Below are 19,648 nucleotides of genomic sequence, written 5' to 3'. Positions count from 1 at the left end.
TTCGGATGAAAAGGGAAACTCAAGTCACAGCAATTATAAAAAGAATTGTCAGCACAGAGTCAAGTTAGTATTTAATTTAAACTAAATGGTCATACACTCACATAACGTGAAGTAAAGTACTTTTATTGCACAAAACCATACATGTGACAAGTAGAATAACTTTTCTCTCTGGTAATATGACATTTTCTGTAAATCTGGCACCCTTGCTTTGATAACATACATTTTAGAATACTTTGGAAAAGGTTCAACATTACGTTACACACACCTTCACTACTACATGACAATTAAACACGAATTAAGGCACTATCCTTATCTCACTATAAATCTCCAGCATCAACCTTAAGAGTCGACTTATGTCACTCTTCATCAGTGAAGCAGTTTTACAGACACCATCACACATCATCTACTCTGCCTCATCATACTCATTCTTTCCTCAGTTCACCTCATCCAGTTCCCTACTACATCCAAAACCAACAGAATTAACTGCACACTAACTAACGAGTACTACATGGAAAGATGTGGACTGTGGTATGAGGGAATGACAGAGGCTCTCCTCGTAGGAGACTGTTGCTGATGTGTGTGGTGGTCTCTCAGGCACTTATTGCTGCCGATGCATCACCCAGGTGGTGGATGTTCCAGCCTACCTACAGAGGAGGAGGAGGTGTGTACTGCAGAGACAGATGTGTCTGATAAAGCTTTGGGCCTGTCTGACTGATGTGTCTCCCTCCCTGGCTGTACCATCAACGCCGACTCCAATCAAGCTACACCTTTACTGAACTGCATCATCATCTAGCTGTGGAAGACCGTCTCCCATGAACTGCCAGCTCCCTGAATTTGTTTTAGTTTTTAAAAGAGACTGAGATTATGTATGAAAAGCGCTATATAAAATAAAGAAATACATGTATTATTATTATTAGTAGTAGTATTACTACTTATCACCATACACTAATCATTTTCTGCTGGTGTATCCTGAGGTAGCTTCTCTCTGTGTTGTTGCAACAAAGAGAGGAGCTCCCCGTCCCCACGTACCAAATCTACGCCTCGCCCTGGTCTTAGCCAGTCTTTTGTTTTGTGTTTCTGGTTAACAGTGTTGTTCCCCAGCCCAGAGTTCAGGATGCTGTCCCATCCACTGACCTCCACTATGTCACCTCTGGTCCAGCCCTGCTCAGTGATGTCGTCCCCTGGGCACTTAGCCGCACCAGTCAGGGTCTGGGAATCTAATATGGTCGCCCAGTCTCCCGTTAGCCTCCAACCAACCACCTGCAGGAAGAGGTTAGAAAATAGACTTTACAAACATGACAGAGAACTCTACATGTGGATATTTCTTTGAGTCAATTATCTGGTCAAGTTCATACATTATGTGTGTTTTTGTATGTAAACACAAGTTCATTTCTCTCTTACCTTGCTCCCCCATCTTTAGTCCACTCAGCAGGTCAATGCGCTCTGGTCCATCTTCTATTGTCTCCTCTTTGACCAGCAGCAGATCAGGCTTCCCATCCTCCATGTCTACTGACTGTAAGAGATACAGAGTGAGAGGATGTTGGATCAAGATATCTGATATGAGCACCCTGCTATGGAGCATCTTTTGATTGGGCAATGCAAGCAAATGTTATACTATGCAAACGTATTAGTTGATTTGATTACTTGACAATCTTTAATGGTTTGATAATTCAAAGGCACAGTCCCACACTTAAGACAAAATCAATCAAGACCTGGACCCATATCTACAAAGAGTCTCAGAGTAGAAGTGCTGATCTAGGATCTTTCCATGAAATCTTATTCAGTATAAGCTAAAAGGCAAAACTGACCTTAGATCAGTACTCCTACTCAGAGGCTTTGTGGATGCGGCCCGACCTAATACCATTCAGACAGTAGTTCACAGTGGGCTCACCTCAGTGAGACTGTGTGTGGTCCTGTGCTGCTCAGCTGGTGCCTCTTTGGGTGCAGGAGGAGGTGTAGTCTGGTTGTCCTCCATGACCATGGTCTCCTCAGGGTTCCCCAGACCCTCCTCACACCTCTCCTCCTCCCCCAGCAGCACCTCTCGACCCTCCTCCTGGAAGAGGGAGGTGGTACAAATTACACAGACAGTGGTATGCGGGTTTGTTCACCCGCACCAGCAAGCAATTGCTGATAACCCATCCGCCTGACCATATGAAATGTGAAAATCAGAGGCCCCGTACCCGACCATAACCGTAAATATAGAAAATGCACTATAGGCTAGTCAGAGACGGCAAAAATGTTTTTGACAGGGGGTGTCTTGTTTTTTTTTGACTGATTCTGCTTATAATTTCCAACATTTTGATATGCTATGTGTTAGTCAACTTGTCAATAATTATACTGAACAAAAATATAAATGCAAAATGCAGCAATTTCAAAGATTTTACTGAGTTACATTTCATATAAGGAAATCAGTCAATTGAAATAAATAAATTAGGCCCTAATCTATGGATTTTACATGATGGCAGGGGCACAGCCATGGATGGGCCTTGGAAGGCATAGGCCCACCCACTTGGGAGCCAGGCCCAGCCAATCAGAATGTGTCCCCCCCTCCGTGGTCTGCGGTTCTGAGGCCGGTTGGACTTACTGCCAAATTCTCTAAAACGGAGGCGGCTAACGGTAGAGAAATTAACATTAAATTCTCTGGCAACAGCTCCGGTGGACATTCCTGCAAACAGTATGCCAATTGTGCAAACTCACTAAATAAATCATATTAGATAAATAATATTTTTGTGCTTATGGAACATTTCTGGGAGTTGTTATTTCAGCTCATGAAACCAACACTTTATTTGTTGCATTTATATTTTTCTTCAGTGTAGATAGAAGAGAAGCTGCTTGTGTCATTACATGTTGCCGTAGAAGACAAAAAAAAACATTGTTCACCAGAATGTCATAAATCGATTGAAGCATTCATTCTATCTAGTTGACATCAGTGATGTTCTCTGTCATCTCTGTTTCTTTCACAGAGCAAAGACTTTCAGGGACCGGGTAGAAAACGCAATGAATTTCTCAGCAAAATGTTCAAATGACATTAGTTTGACCGGTTGTAAGGAAATTGAAAGCTGTGACAATGACGTTTCTGATAAGATTTCAGTTTGGCATGGATGCATATTTTGTGGTTGAAATACTATCAGCTTTTATGATGCTGAAAAAGATTGCACCTCTATAGACAGTATCGAACTGCGTATTCGCATTCCCTCAAGATGCTAAAATAAATATTTATTCAACTCTGTTCTGAAGTCAAATTATTAATATTTTTTTTACCTACATTTGCGGTGTCATTTTATTGTAAGAAATGCTTATAGTGCCTTCGGAAAGTATTCAGACCTCTTGACTTGTTCCACATTTTGTTACATTACAGCCTTATTCAAAAATGGATCAAATAAATAAAAATCCTCAGGAATCTACACACAATACCCCATAATGACAAAGTGGAAACAGTTATTTACACATTTTCGCAAATGTATTAAAAATTAAAAACAGATACCTTATTTACATACAGTACCAGTCAAAGGTTTGGACACACCTACTCATTCAAGGGTTTTCTTTATTTTTACTATTTTCTACATTGTAGAATAAAAGTGAAAAACTATGAAATAACACATGGAATCATGTAGTAACCCAAAAATAGTTAAATAAATTAAAATATATTTTATATTTGAGTCTTCAGTGTAGCCACCATTTGCCTTTGACAGCTTTGCACACACTTGGCATTCTCTCAACCAGCTTCATGAGGTACCTGGAATGCATTTCAATTAACAGGTGTGCCTTGTTAAGTTAATTTGTGGAATTTCTTTCCTTCTTAATGTGTTTGAGCCAATCAGTTGTTGTGACAAGGTATGCATGGTACAAAGAAGATAGCCCTATTTGGTCAAAAAAAAACAAGTCCATGTTATGGCAAGAACAGCTCAAATAAGCAAAGATAAATGACAGTCCATTATTACTTTAACATTAAGGTCAGTCAATCTGGAAATTACAACAACTTTGAAAGTCTCTTCAAGTGCAGTCGCAAAAACCATCAAGCGCTATGAAGAAACTGGCTTTCATGAGGACCGCCACAGGAAAGGCAGACCCAGAGGTAACTGCACCTCAGATTGCAGCCCAAATAAATGCTTCACAGAGTTCAAGTAACAGACACATCTCAACATCAACTGTTCAGAGGAGACTGCGTGTATCAGGCCTTCATGGTCGAATTGCTGCAAAGAAACCACTACTAAAGGACACCAATAAGAAGAAAAGGGCTTGGGCCAAGAAACACGAGCAATGAACATTAGACCCTTTTTGACCCATTAGAGTCTTTTTTGGTTCCAACAGCCGTGTCTTTGTGAGACGCAGAGTAGGCGAACGGATTATCTCTGCATGTGTGGTTCCCAGCTTGAAGCTTGGAGGAGGAGGTGTGATGGTGCTTTGCTGGTGACACTGTCAGTGATTTGTTCAGGATTGAAGGCACACTTAACCAGCATGGCTACCAAATCAAATCAAATTTTATTTGTCACATACACATGGTTAGCAGATGTTAATGCGAGTGTAGCGAAATGCTTGTGCTTCTAATTCCGACAATGCAGTGATAACCAACAAGTAATCTAACTAACAATTCCAAAACTACTGTCTTATACACAGTGTAAGGGGATAAGGAATATGTACATAAGGATATATGAATGAGTGATGGTACAGAGCAGCATACAGTAGATGGTATCGAGTACAGTATATACATATGAGATGAGTATGTAGACAAAGTAAACAAAGTGGCATAGTTAAAGTGGCTAGTGACATAAGGATGCAGTCGATGATCTAGAGTACAGTATATACGTATGCATATGAGATGAATAATGTAGGGTAAGTAACATTATATAAGGTAGCATTGTTTAAAGTGGCTAGTGATATATTTACATCATTTCCCATCAATTCCCATTATTAAAGTGGCTGGAGTTGGGTCAGTGTCAATGACAGTGTGTTGGCAGCAGCCACTCAATGTTAGTGGTGGCTGTTTAACAGTCTGATGGCCTTGAGATAGAAGCTGTTTTTCAGTCTCTCGGTCCCAGCTTTGATGCACCTGTACTGACCTCGCCTTCTGGATGATAGCGGGGTGAACAGGCAGTGGTTCGGTGGTTGATGTCCTTGATGATCTTTATGGCCTTCCTGTAACATCGGGTGGTGTAGGTGTCCTGGAGGGCAGGTAGTTTGCCCCCGGTGATGCGTTGTGCAGACCTCACTACCCTCTGGAGAGCCTTACGGTTGAGGGCGGAGCAGTTGCCGTACCAGGCGGTGATACAGCCCGCCAGGATGCTCTCGATTGTGCATCTGTAGAAGTTTGTGAGTGCTTTTGGTGACAAGCCGAATTTCTTCAGCCTCCTGAGGTTGAAGAGGCGCTGCTGCGCCTTCTTCACGACGCTGTCAGTGTGAGTGGACCAATTCAGTTTGTCTGTGATGTGTATGCCGAGGAACTTAAAACTTGCTACCCTCTCCACTACTGTTCCATCGATGTGGATAGGGGTGTTCCCTCTGCTGTTTCCTGAAGTCCACAATCATCTCCTTAGTTTTGTTGACGTTGAGTGTGAGGTTATTTTCCTGACACCACACTCCGAGGGCACTCACCTCCTCCCTGTAGGCCGTCTCGTCGTTGTTGGTAATCAAGCCTACCACTGTTGTGTCGTCCGCAAACTTGATGATTGAGTTGGAGCGTGCGTGGCCACGCAGTCGTGGGTGAACAGGGAGTACAGGAGAGGGCTCAGAACGCACCCTTGTGGGGCCCCAGTGTTGAGGATCAGCGGGGAGGAGATGTTGTTGCCTACCCTCACCACCTGGGGCGGCCCGTCAGGAAGTCCAGTACCCAGTTGTACAGGGGCGGGGTCGAGACCCAGGGTCTCGAGCTTGATGACGAGCTTGGAGGGTACTATGGTGTTAAATGCCGAGCTGTAGTCGATGAACAGCATTCTCACATAGGTATTCCTCTTGTCCAGGTGGGTTAGGGCAGTGTGCAGTGTGGTTGAGATTGCATCGTCTGTGGACCTATTTGGGCGGTAAGCAAATTGGAGTGGGTCTAGGGTGTCAGGTAGGGTGGAGGTGATATGGTCCTTGACTAGTCTCTCAAAGCACTTCATGATGATGGAAGTGAGTGCTACGGGGCGGTAGTCGTTTAGCTCAGTTACCTTAGCTTTCTTGGGAACAGGAACAATGTTGGCCCTCTTGAAGCATGTGGGAACAGCAGACTGGTATAGGGATTGATTGAATATGTCCGTAAACACACCGGCCAGCTGGTCTGCGCATGCTCTGAGGGCGCGGCTGGGGATGCCGTCTGGGCCTGCAGCCTTGCGAGGGTTAACACGTTTAAATGTCTTACTCACCTCGGCTGCAGTGAAGGAGAGACCGCATGTTTTCGTTGCAGGCCGTGTCAGTGGCACTGTATTGTCCTCAAAGCGGGCAAAAAGTTATTTAGTCTGCCTGGGAGCAAGACATCCTGGTCCGTGACTGGGCTGGGTTTCTTCTTGTAGTCCGTGATTGACTGTAGACCCTGCCACATGCCTCTTGTGTCTGAGCCATTGAATTGAGATTCCACTTTGTCTCTGTACTGACGCTTAGCTTGTTTAATAGCCTTGCGGAGGGAATAGCTGCATTGTTTATATTCGGACATGTTACCAGACACCTTGCCCTGATTAAAAGCAGTGGTTCGCGCTTTCAGTTTCACGCGAATGCTGCCATCAATCCACGGTTTCTGGTTTGGGAATGTTTTTATCGTTGCTATGGGAACGACATCTTCGACGCACGTTCTAATGAACTCGCACACCGAATCAGCGTATTCGTCAATATTTCCATCTGACGCAATACGAAACATGTCCCAGTCCACGTGATGGAAGCAGTCTTGGAGTGTGGAGTCAGCTTGGTCTGACCAGCGTTGGACAGACCTCAGCGTGGGAGCCTCTTGTTTTAGTTTCTGCCTGTAGGCAGGGATCAGCAAAATGGAGTCGTGGTCAGCTTTTCCGAAAGGGGGGCGGGGCAGGGCCTTATATGCATCGCGGAAGTTAGAGTAACAATGATCCAAGGTTTTACCACCCCTGGTTGCGCAATCGATATGCTGATAAAATTTAGGGAGTCTTGTTTTCAGATTAGCTTTGTTAAAATCCCCAGCTACAATGAATGCAGCCTCCGGATAAATAGTTTCCAGTTTGCAAAGAGTTAAATAAAGTTTGTTCAGAGCCATCGATGTGTCTGCTTGGGGGGGGATATATACGGCTGTGATTATAATCGAAGAGAATTCTCTTGGAAGATAATGCGGTCTACATTTGATTGTGAGGAATTCTAAATCAGGTGAACAGAAGGATTTCAGTTCCTGTATGTTTCCTTCATCACACCATGTCTCGTTAGTCATGAGGCATACGCCCCCGCCACTCTTCTTACCAGAAATATGTTTGTTTCTGTCGGCGCGATGCGTGGAGAAACCCGTTGGCTGCACCGCATCGGATAGCGTCTTCCCAGTAAGCCATGTTTCCGTGAAGCAGAGAACGTTGCAGTCTCTGATGTCCCTCTGGAATGCTACCCTTGCTCGGATTTCGTCAACCTTGTTGTCAAGAGACTGGACATTGGCAAGAAGAATGCTGGGGAGTGGTGCGCGATGTGCCCTTTTTCGGAGTCTGACCAGAACACCGCCTCGTTTCCCTCTTTTTCGGAGTCCTTTCCTTGGGTCGCTGCATGCGATCCATTCCGTTGTCCTGTTTGTAAGGCAGAACACAGGATCCGCGTCGCGGAAAACATATTCTTGGTCGTACTGATGGTGAGTTGACGCTGATCTTATATTCAGTAGTTCTTCTCGACTGTATGTAATGAAACCTAAGATGACCTGGGGTACTAATGTAAGAAATAACACGTAAAAAAAACAAAAAACTGCATAGTTTCCTAGGAACGCGAAGCGAGGCGGCCATCTCAGTCGGCGCCGGAAGTATACAGTCGGCGCTGCAGCGATACGCCATCCCATCTGGTTTGCGCCAAGATGGGATGCCATCTGGTTTGCGCTTAGTGGGACTATCATTTGTTTTTCAACAGGACAATGACACAAAACACACCTCCAGGCTGTGTAAGGGCTATTTGACCAAGAAGGAGAGTGATGGTATGCTGCATGAGATAACCTGGCCTCCATAATCACCTGACCTCAACCCAATTGAGATGGTTTGGGAAGAGTTGGACCGCAGAGTGAAGGAAAAGCAGCCAACAAGTGCTCAGCATACGCGGGAACTCCTTTAAGACAGTTGGAAAAGCATTCCTCATGAAGCTGGTTGAGAGAATGCCAAGAGTGTGCAATGCTGTCATCAAGGCAACGGGTGGCTACTTTGAAGAATCTAAAATATACTTTGATTTGTTTAACACTTTTTGGGGGTTATTTCATAGTATTGATTTCTTCACTATTATTCTATAATGTAGAAAATATTACAAATATATAAAAACCTTGAATAAGTAGGTGTATCCAAACTTTTGACTGGTACTGTAAGTATTCAGACCCGTTGCTATTAAATCAAATTTTATTAGTCACATGCGGCGAATACAACAGGTGAAATGCTTACTTACGAGCCCCTAACCAACAGTGCAGTTTAAAAAAATACAGATAAGAATAAGAGATAAAAGTAACAAGTAATTAAAGAGCCGCAAAAAAATAACAATATATACAGTGGGGCAAAGTATTTAGTCAGCCCCCAATTGTGCAAGTTTTCCCACTTTAAAAAGATGAGAGGCCTGTAATTTTCATCATAGGTACACTTCAACTATGACAGACAAAATGAGAAAAACAAATCCATAAAATCACATTGTAGGATTTTTAAAATGAATTTATTTGCAAATTATGGTGGAAAATAAGTATTTGGTCAGTATTTGGTAAAAAAAAAAAACATTTCTAAAAACCTGTTTCTTTTGTCATTATGGGGTATTGTGTGTAGATTGAGGGAAAAAACAATGTAATCAATTTTAGAATAAGGCTGTAATGTACCAAAACATGGAAAAAGTCAAGGGGTCTGAATACTTCCCAAAGTCACTGATTCTGCAGGAGTTAATATTAAGGCTATGTGAGAGTTTACAGTCAGTGTCCAGATTTCAGTTTCCATTGAACCCATCTGAACAGCAAGCTATAGTTCCCTTGACCTGCCATAGGCCTATTTGAAGTCCCAGTCTTCTGACTGTCACATTTGTGTAGCGCCTCACAATCATCACGCATAACATAACATCCGCTATCATCCTCTTTTACTGCTAAACCAAATCTTTCCCAAACATTACATTTTCAAGCTCTCCCTCTTAATTTTCAACAATCCATTTCGCAGCTTTTAGCCTCCATGGGTCAACGTTAAAAGATGAACTACGCATAAATCGCTCGGCCATTTCCTGGTTGCTAAAATTGTAATAGTTTGCCTAATTTCAGTTTGTGACAAAACAAGCAAGTATAGTGTAGAGAATCATTGCACCATCTAAACCGCTGAGAAATACATTTTCCATAACCAAAAATGTTGTATTTCCAGCTTTTTGAAGCTGGTGTAAAAAAATGAAAGTAAAAGACGCAAAAATGAAACTGGGAAGTATAGAAATAGCACAAATAGAACATACCGCTTCTTCCTATGTGAATTTGGTTGGGTCGCATTGCAGGTTTAACCTTTTCTGCCCCTTGGTGTATAGGCTGTTTGGTGTACATACAATTAAAGCTTAGGCTTACACACTAAAGCCAGATATGTTTTTCTTTTTTTGTGCTGGCAAAACGCACAAAAGTGCTGTTTGAATGAATGTTTACGAGCCTGCTGCTGCCTATCATCGCTCAGTCAGACTGCTCTATCAAATCATAGACTTAATTATAACATAATAACACACAGAAATACGAGCCTTTTGTCATTAATATGGTCGAATCCGGAAACTATCATATCGAAAACAAAACGTTTATTATTTCAGCGAAATACGGAACCGTTCCGTATTTTATCTAACGGGTGGCATCTCCAAGTCTAAATATTGCTGTTACATTGTACAACCTTCAATGTTATGTCATAATTACGTAAAATTCTGGCAAATTAGTTCACAACGAGCCAGGCGGCCCAAACTGTTGCATATACCCTGACTCTGCGTGCAATGAACGCAAGAGAAGTGACACAGTTTCACCTGGTTAAAATTGCCTGCTAACCTGGATTTATTTTAGCTAAATATGCAGGTTTAAAAATATATACTTCTGTGTATTGATTTTAAGAAAGGCATTGATGTTTATGGTTAGGTACAGTCGTGCAACGATTGTGCTTTTTTCCAAAAATGCGCTTTTGTTAAATCATCCCCCATTTGGCAAAGTTGGCTGTCTTTGTTAGGAAGAAATGGTCTTCACACAGTTTGCAATGAGCTAGGCGGCCCAAACTGCTGCATATACCCTGACTGTTGCAAGAGAGGTGACACAATTTACCTAGTTTAAATACATTCATGTTAGCAGGCAATATTAACTAAATATGCAGGTTTAAAAATATATACTTGAGTATTGATTTTAAGAAAGGCATTGATGTTTATGGCTAGGAGCAATGACAGTACTTTTCGCGAATGCGCACCGCATCGATTATATGCAACGCAGGACACGCTAGATAAACTTGTAATATCATCAACTATGTGTAGGTAACTAGTGATTATGATTGATTGATTGTTTTTTAAAATAATATAAGTTTAATGCTAGCTAGCAACTTACCTTGGCTTCTTACTGCATTCGCGTAACAGGCAGTCTCCTCGTGGAGTGCAACGAGAGGCAGGTGGTTAGAGCGTTGGACTAGTTAATTGTAAAGGTTGCAAGATTGTATCCCCGAGCTGACAAGGTAAAAATCTGTCGTTCTGCCCCTGAACAAGGCAGTTAACCCACAGTTCCTAGGCCGTCATTGAAAATAAGAATGTGTTCTTAACCGACTTGCCTAGTTAAATAAAGGTGTAAAAAAAAAAAAAAAAAAAAAAATGGGCAAATCGGTGTCCAAAAATTCCGAATTCTGATTGTTATGAAAACTTGAAATCGTCCCTAATTAATGGACCATTCCGATTAATCGGTCGACCTCTAATTCTGACATTTTACATTCTTAAAATAAAGTGATGATCTTAACTGACCTAAGACAGGGAATTTTTAGTTGGTTTAAATGTCAGGAATTGTGGACAACTGAGTTTAATGTGTAAGGTGTATGTAAACTTCGACTTCAACTGTACATGTCATGTCTCAACTAAAAATCTGCATGAATTTAATAAACTGCATTAATATACTCATTAAAATTGTCTTGGGGGGGGATTAAGTAGTTAAATGGAAGTAATGAAATAGGCATTTGTGAACATCATATAGTCTACACAGTACAAACACAATATGTCACAGACTCTTTAGGCTTATAAATATATATATATATATATATATATCACACAATGCCTGGATGAAATATTCTACTCAGATATATTCAAAACTGAAACCTGTTACTGTCGTTAATCCAAATGCATCTGTGGATCTTTTCTGCTGACAACAATTAAAATGTATCTTTAATGCAGGGTTTGATCTAAACGTCAGAAACAATGAAGTCGAATGGTGACTTTCTATGTTATAGAGTGGAATGTTTTTTCTGCTGGTGTATTCTGAGGTCGCTCCTCTCTGAGAACCTCTTCCCGCAGTGCGTACAGGCAAAGGCCTCTCTCCCATGTGGACCTATAGGTGCATCTTCAGCTGGTGCTGGTGGGAGAACTTCTCACACTGGGGGCAGCTGTATGATTCTCCCCTGTGTGGACCCTCTGGTGTCTCTTCAGGTTGAATGAGTGGGAGAAACTGGCCCGGCACATGTGGCAGACGAAGGGTTTCTCCCCTGTGTGGACCCTCTGGTGCCTCTTCAGTGTGCCAGCCTCTGCGAAGCGCATGTGACACTGGGCACAGCTGAAGGGTTTCACCCCTGTGTGGACCCTCTGGTGGATCTCCACCTTCTGGGGGCAGCTGAAGCCTTTGTTACAGAACATACAGAGGAACTGTTTCTTTTTACTACCGCCTGATGTTGCTCCCCTTTCCTGAACCTGGGCTCTAGCCCTTTCGTTTGAGTTCAATACCTGATCGAAAAGGACGCGGCTATGTGAATCGGAAGGCCCCATTGATGTGAACACTGGGTCGCGATCCCTGAGCGTGTGTAAAGGGGAGTGGGTCGCAACATTTGGATTTGTCTCTAAACTTTCCCTATAATCTAAGAAATCTCTGCCCTGTGAGTATCCATCTCCTAAGTGACTATCTGCATTCCATGTGGGAGGAGTATTACCATCTACTTTCACAGTCACCTCATCTACCACTATAACCTCCCCTTTCTTATCTAGGCACCCTTCAGAGTATACACTACTACTGTACCGGTTCCAGTCCTCTCTAGACTGATCAGTCTGTGTCTCTAAACCCAAGGCCATGTTTACAGGTTCCATCTCTGTAGTGTAAGAACAAGACGGATCATTTCCAGCTTCTAACGTGTCACCTGAGTCCAGATGGGAATGAACTGTCCTCAAGTCACCGTAAAGTAAATACTCTGAGGCGGGAGCAGGAGGACAGCCCAGTCTCCCCAGCCCCAGTCTCTCTGTGTCTGATCTGTGGTCAGATCCTGTGTGTAAGAGCCTTTTTGTGAGAGTTAAAGTCTCTGTGTCCGTCTCTGTCTTGAGGACGCCGTTCGGCTTTCCACTGACCTCCGCGATGCTGTGTCGGGTCCTGGGCTGGGGCGTGGCGGCGGTGGATAGGTCCTCAGTGACTACAGGGTGCGCCACTCCAGCCGCTGCTCCAGTCTGGATGTTTCTGCTGTGTTGTGGGTCGTCTCCTTCAGTCCTCTCCTGCTTGACCAGAGATAATCCTCCAGGACCTGCAGCTTCTGCATCTGCAGACTGACAAGAAGAGAGGACTTTATTAAGGGTACAGGAGTAGAATTGGATAACAATGTCGTAGCAGTGTTTCCTCTGGCAAAATTAGTAGCAGTGGGGGGGAAAAGGTTGAATTATAATCCAAAATGAATGAAAATAAAATGATACTGACACCATCTAAAATATAATTTATACCTTCATAAATGGGCCCCAATAACATATTTGTACAATTATTTGTTTAAATTATTTTAGGGCTGACCCCATTTAGTCGACTGATCAATCGTCTGGTCTATAGGCTGTTGGTCGACCGAGATTTCTTTAGTCGAGCAGTCTAAATGTTTCGTTTTTTTCATGGTGCACAAGACACCTGTTTGATTCGCGCCTGTTTCATCCATTGCAGAGGCCACGGGGATGGCACAGTCCATCACTCTAAGACATGTGATATTGAAGTTGTATATGGCTATATTATGTAAAAATAAATGGTGCAACACTAATAAATCAAATAATATTTTTACAACAAATGCACTTTCTCCCGTGTTGGATACGGTCGCTGTCCATATAATCTTCAGTGCGCCGTAGAATTGGCGCCTTTCCCTATTGGCTGCCTTTCCCTATGTTGTTATGTGCATAATAGCAAAGTTGACCAGCATATTGGGATTGAGAACCCATGCGGCGGAGGCAGCAGCAGCAGAGATCAGGAAACAGCCCTTGCCTTGAGCCTAATTTTCTAAGAAAGTTGAGGAGAGAGGAAACCCCAACATGTTGGATAAAGCAATTTCACAGATTCAACTGTTTTTAATCTTTGCTATGCTGTAATAAAGGCTTTAAAAACGTTTTTTTGTTACAACAGACTGGTATTTCTTATTTATTTAGTGTTGTTTACACTGTTCCAAACAGCCAGAAAAATAATATTGTAATCTAACAACACCTGTTTGTCACACATAATATGCAAGCAGCTCTCGCTCCTATACCCTACACTTTCTTGAACTTCTTATTGTTATTACAATTATTATTATGATCATCCTTATAATACGTAATGTCATTATCATTAGTCGTCTTTGTATAGCCTTGTATAACCACCAGCTACAGACCTAAGAGCACATCCTGTTTTAGTCTTAATACGTAACTTACTTAGCCGTATATTTCAATATATAGGCTACCGTATTATCAATCAATGAGTCCCTTGTTCATGCCATCACACAGCATACGAGACATTCATGCTTTGGAATGCAATCAAGCATTTTAGTTTTAAATTAAATAACAAAGGCAGCTTTGAATAATTCGCCTAAACAAAAAATAAACTGCAATTCACAAATGCATGCAACTGTTTTTAGTCTGCTGTAATAAAGGATTTATAAATCATTAGTGTTGTTATTTAGTGTTGTTTACACTGTTCAAATGGTCAGAAAAAATAATAATATTGTAATCTAACAGCAACTGTTTGGCACATATAACTCACGCAGTGCTTGCTCCTAGACCCTAATTTTTATTGATCTCCAGTAGCTTCCACAACTAAGTCAAATGTCTTCCACAGATCTGACTTCCCCTTTACCTCCTGAACAACCAGTAAACATTCACCCATATTTTTCACATCCTCCGCATCCATTTTGCTGTCACTTGTTACTGTGTTCGTAGTTTGTTATAACCAATTTATTGACATCATTATGATAGGCTATACGTCAGGCCCTATTGGTTGCATGTGATGCTTACATGTTTCACGTAAAGAGAGCAAGGGTTGAGGGAATAGGGAATGTTTTTCCTAAACAAATTAGCGATTTCATTCAAATAACTTTTCAGTCAGAAACAAGTAAGAAACTAAATGGCTGAAATGAGGTTGCAGCATCAGCAGCGACAGCGCAATAAACACATGCTGTGCCTCTGGTGCCTTTTCACTGCAGTAGGGAGCCAGTCACACATGCACTCCATGTCTTTTTTTTTTTTGCACAGTGTGATCATCAGGATCTTGAGTAATTTGTGTGTCTTAATTATTTAATCAAACAATGTGCTTAAAGCATTAGATAAGCTTTATTAAAAAATATATGGAAAAATAAGTTTAAACATTTCAACCAATCGATTGGTTGAAATAACAGGATGACTCTCGGTTGACCAAGATATTATTTTAACATATTGGACCATAAATATAACCTATGCATGGTCCATGTTATCAAATGTGCTATTAGCAATAAGCATTATCCCCTGTAGCCCAACTGATGCAGCATAGTGGCTATAAATAAATAGGCTGAAGCATGGGGTTTCCATCTGCATTTACCCTATTGGGCTAATCATTAGCTAGATCCCAAATATGGAATATTTTAGCTAGTTAGCATCCTATTGCTGAATTTTATGTCCCATAAAACATGAATAACACAGCAAATATAATATAGGCCTACCTCTTATGATAACAACCCCCCCCCCCCCAGAAACCATTTCATGTCACTATCCCCCCCCAACACTTTCCCTGGTTGCCACTACTCTTGCTCAACTAAAAATGTTATGTCTCATCAAAAAAAAATGTAAGTAATTCCCCAAAAATATTTTGAGGAAGGGTTGTGTTTTACCCCAAGTTACCCTACAATTGATCCGTGTTACATTTAGCCCCACTCTCCCTATACACTCACAGGGAATTGGAGCAGGAATGTGCTTAACCATGCCACTGCTAAAAACTATGGGTTTAAAATTGTGCAGTTCGCTAAGGAGTTGAGAAATAAATAAAGTTGGAATGGAAAATTGGGATCTCTGTTTTTAACAAAGGACATTACAACTGCTGTTTTCCCAGTAATTGCAAGAATTGTTATGCATTGACTGCCTATCAGAATTCATGTTTTTCGCCCTATGGCACTCATAACTTGAATGCGCCTCAAGAGGAATATCTCTCTCGCATAGAACACACAACAACAAGCCGACTAGGTAAAGAGAAACTATTCTACTATGGGGTTGTCATGCATTACTCGTTTTGTTTGCAGAGGCAAAGTAAATGTGTACTGTTCTAGAATCTTTAAAGTGCGCCTAGGCAGACATATTCTTTTCATGTTCCACATTTCTTTGCTGTTGCGCAGCGCCACAGATAAATGACTGCAGCGAAAACACTGTGTCAGAGAAGTCTCACAAGCTCCTCTATGGCAGATACATGTAAGTAAGTGAATAGCTGAGATGAGCCTTTCTAAAATAAATGGGCCACATTTGATTAACAAAGTAACATTTTTTTTTACACTATTACACTAACCTCAATCATGATAACGTGCTGGGTTGAGGTTCCACTCCCCTCATCAGCAGTGATTGGTTGGCCATCTCGCCATGTATTGTGTCCGGCTGGCTTCCCAATGCTCCTGTGGCCTAGAGTGAGATGTCCTTCACCTAAGAGAGTGATTGGGGGAAAGACGTGGTTAGGTTAGGTATTGTCAATGCTCAACAGTATATTGTACACCATTGATAATGTCTAGAATTGGCAAGGATGTAAGGTAACACTTATAACTCATTGATATACTATTTATTGATTGGTGTAATATGTTCCATGCATTACATTGTTTTCATTGGGTAAATATTACGAAGTGCAGTAAACAAAAATCTGGCTATAATATGATAGTGTCTTTGCGCAAGACAGCCAAGGGGAGTTATTGCATACTGTTAAAAAAACTTACCAATATCCAATTCTGGTTAACCATCTACACTACAGTACGTGTTTAACACATCTAAGGTCACACATGCGCAGAGGGGATTGGGGCGACATGCAGCGCAACTTCGGCCTTCTGCTAAATGTACCTCTTGCCATTCCTCTGTATCGGTCGAGGATCTTGACACTTCTAGGACGAATGGTCCTCTCTGCGCGCTCCCGTGACACCTTCAGTTCCAGCAGCTGTAGTTTCCTCCGCAATGCCCTGTTTTCTTTCTGGCTTTGAGTAATTTCCAAACGAAATACTGCATAGTCGTCATCTACGAGTTTACAGATCTCTGCCACAGCGGCATTCGCTAGCACCTCCATGACGGAGGCTATTTGAGTGTGAAAAACCATACAGTTAGCCATTGTTAGCAGCTAGCTAGCCTTACCTAGAACATCTAGCAACCGAGTCCTGTCTCCAACGCGAAATAAACACTACCTGAGGTAAGTATGTAATTCTGTGCAGTTAGGCATATTTTGAGTTCCAAGGTGTTAATAAACGTCTAAATAACAATACTAAAAACGCTATCGTGATAATTGTTTTGGGTAACTGTTCACTTCCGCTTACACCGAAGAGAAAGAATCTTATTGGTTGGCATCATAGCTCAAAGGCTGTGATTAAACTGAAAAAGGTATGCGCCTTGTTCTTTGAAATACGGTACTGATTATTACGTTACATATCAAATCTCCTGTTCGTGATCACTATCTTTCAAGTTCAGAGAATACTTGTTTAGAACGAACAATGTGTTAGCAAGAATAGAGTTGAAAATAATAATTACTTTATTCAATCTACTCAGTAAGGTAAATATTCAAGTCCTTGTTCTAGCCTAGGCCTACGGTCGCTGTAAAAACAGGTATTTACACAAGCCTGTTTCAAATGACAAGTTAAAAGTATTAATTCATGAGGGGTATGTGGTTAATTACCCTCTTATCCCAAGACACTTCACATGATAACTATAATATTTCTGCTAAAGAATAGTTCCCAGACATCCCCTGCATACCTTCTCAAATCAAATCGGCCACATAGATATAATTGCGAGTGCAGCGAAATGCTTGTGCTTCTAGTTCCGACAGTGCAGCAATATCTAACATGTAGTCTAACAATTCCACAACTACCTAATACACACAAATCTAAGTAAGGAATGGAATAAGAGTATATACATATAAATATATGGATGAGCAATGAAAGAGCGTTAGTTATTTAACATAGATAATTAAGATGTATTATCTGCATAATATGCTAATATGATAGTTATTAGAATGCAACCCTTTGGACTCTGGTGTTGGCAGTTGGGGCTCAGTCACCTGGGGCCCATAGAGGGGAGAAGTCAGGCTCGTCTTTCACATGTCCCCGGGGCTATGAAAAATATCAGAAAGAGAAGAGGACAGGAGGGACCATTGTCTTTATATGTGAATGTGTCTTTACCTATTTTTCAAACCATGTGAAGGAATGGCGTGATTAATGGGGAACCAATGACTTGTCTCCACAATGTCTGTGCGCCAGTCACTCCCTCCTTTGGCCTTGGGGGAGATAAGGTTTGAGACAAGATGTGTAGGGTAGTGTCTGGAACCATTGTATGTCATCTCTGATGTTACACCTATCCTGGGATAGTGTATGACCTAGAGGCTCACTCCCCTCAGTGAGCTTGTCCAGGAGTGTGGTCAAGAAGGGGTTTTACTTCAGATGGGAGTATCTGGAATTAACAATTGATTTATGCCAATAGAATGAGTTGGTGTTTTTGTGCTATGAAGTACCAGGAAAGAGATCGGGGCCAAACTGAACAATAAGAACAGTCTTCATAGCAAATGCTATCTGGCTGCGGGATACTCCTTTCTCATTTATCAAGTCTCACCTTGTGACCCATTCCACACATCTGTTGTTTGTCATGTCGACTAGGGTGTGGATATTTGCTATAAAAGATTTTAGAAGCCTTTGTGTCGTGGCTCTCAACAAATCATCTGAGGGTGGTTTGTCGACCAGCCATCGCTGTTGCAGAGCTCTCACTATTAAAGATTCAGTTTAAGTATAACTCTGACTTGTGTAATAAGTTTGTCTCTCATTTGATAATACAGAAATTAACCACCACAAGCGGCATAGGCAAGATGTAAAAGATTGTATAAAATACAGTATATACATATGAGATGAGTAATGCAAGATATGTAATCATTATTAAAGTGTCTAGTGATTCATTTATTAAACTGGCCAATGATTTAGTCTGTATGTAGACAGAACCCTCTCTGTGTCAGTGATGGCTGTTTAACAGTCTGAAGGCCTTGAGATAGAAGCTGTTTTTCAGTCTCTCGGTCTCAACTTTGATGCACTTGTACTGACCTCGCCTTCTGGATGGTAGCGGGGTGAACAGGCAGTAGCTCTAGTGGTTGTTGTCCTTCATCTTTTTTGGCCTTCCTGCAACACCGGGTGCTGTGGGTGTCCTGGAGGGCAGTTAGTTTGCCCCCGGTGATGCGTTGTGCAGACCACACCATCCTCTGGAGGGCCTTGCGGTTGTGGGCGGTGCGGTTGCCGTACCAGGTGGTGATACAGCCCGACAGAATGCTTTCAATTGTGCATCTGTAAAAGCTTGTGAGGGTTTTAGGTGACAAGCCAAACTTCTTATGCCCCCTGAGGTTGAAGAGGCGCTATTGCGCCTTCTTCACCACGCTGTCTGTATGGGTGTACCATTTCAGTTTGTCTGTGATGTGTATGCCGAGGAACTTTCCACCTTATCCACTGCTGTCCTGTCGATGTGGATAGGGGGGTGCTCCCTCTGAATCCCAGGGTGATCTGCTCTGCTCATCGTGGATACTGTGGTGTTTGTATCATAGGAACAGGAGGGTCTATCTATCAGCCCCATTCCCTGCTCCATCTCTGCACTCACACTGTGAGGAGAAGGGTCTGGGCTGCATACTGGATCCCTGACTGGACCCCCCCCCCCCAGTCTCTCTGATGACCACCAGGAGTGAGGTTGTTCAGTCCACCTGTCCACTGGTTGTGTTCTATGTTGTGGTGGAGTCTCTGTCCTTTGCGGTTGGGACCGTTGTTCTGACTCGGGAAGGAAGAGCGACATCTCCTGATCCATGGTCCTGACCAGTTGCTTCATAGGTCCAGTCTCTTCCGCCAGTAACACCAGATCAGCAGGTCTTCATTGACTACAGACTGCAAACAAA

General features: G+C 42.2%; 1 protein-coding gene across 2 annotated transcripts; it reads right to left on the bottom strand.

Annotated features, from left to right (window-relative positions):
* Positions 1 to 107: 107 nt before the first annotated feature.
* On the bottom strand, positions 108 to 19,566 carry LOC115137470 (zinc finger protein 329-like). 2 transcript variants are annotated; one of them, XM_065024889.1, is made up of 7 exons: positions 18,816 to 19,566; positions 16,588 to 17,840; positions 16,052 to 16,182; positions 12,661 to 12,852; positions 1,892 to 2,053; positions 1,402 to 1,513; positions 108 to 1,260 (listed from the first exon to the last, which is right to left on the bottom strand). In XM_065024889.1, the coding sequence occupies exons 2-7, from the start codon at positions 16,847 to 16,849 to the stop codon at positions 1,190 to 1,192; spliced, it is 930 nt and encodes a 309-aa protein (XP_064880961.1). In that variant the 5' UTR covers positions 16,850 to 17,840; positions 18,816 to 19,566; the 3' UTR covers positions 108 to 1,189. The 2 variants fall into 2 exon arrangements, with proteins under 2 accessions (XP_064880961.1, XP_064880960.1); XM_065024888.1 differs by lacking the exons at positions 108 to 1,260; positions 1,402 to 1,513; positions 1,892 to 2,053 and having other exon boundaries at positions 11,122 to 12,852.
* Positions 19,567 to 19,648: the final 82 nt, after the last annotated feature.

This window comes from Oncorhynchus nerka, linkage group LG11 (genome assembly GCF_034236695.1).
Source record: "Oncorhynchus nerka isolate Pitt River linkage group LG11, Oner_Uvic_2.0, whole genome shotgun sequence".
Classification (NCBI taxonomy): domain Eukaryota; kingdom Metazoa; phylum Chordata; class Actinopteri; order Salmoniformes; family Salmonidae; genus Oncorhynchus; species Oncorhynchus nerka.
This window is presented reverse-complemented; position numbering and strand designations above follow the sequence as displayed.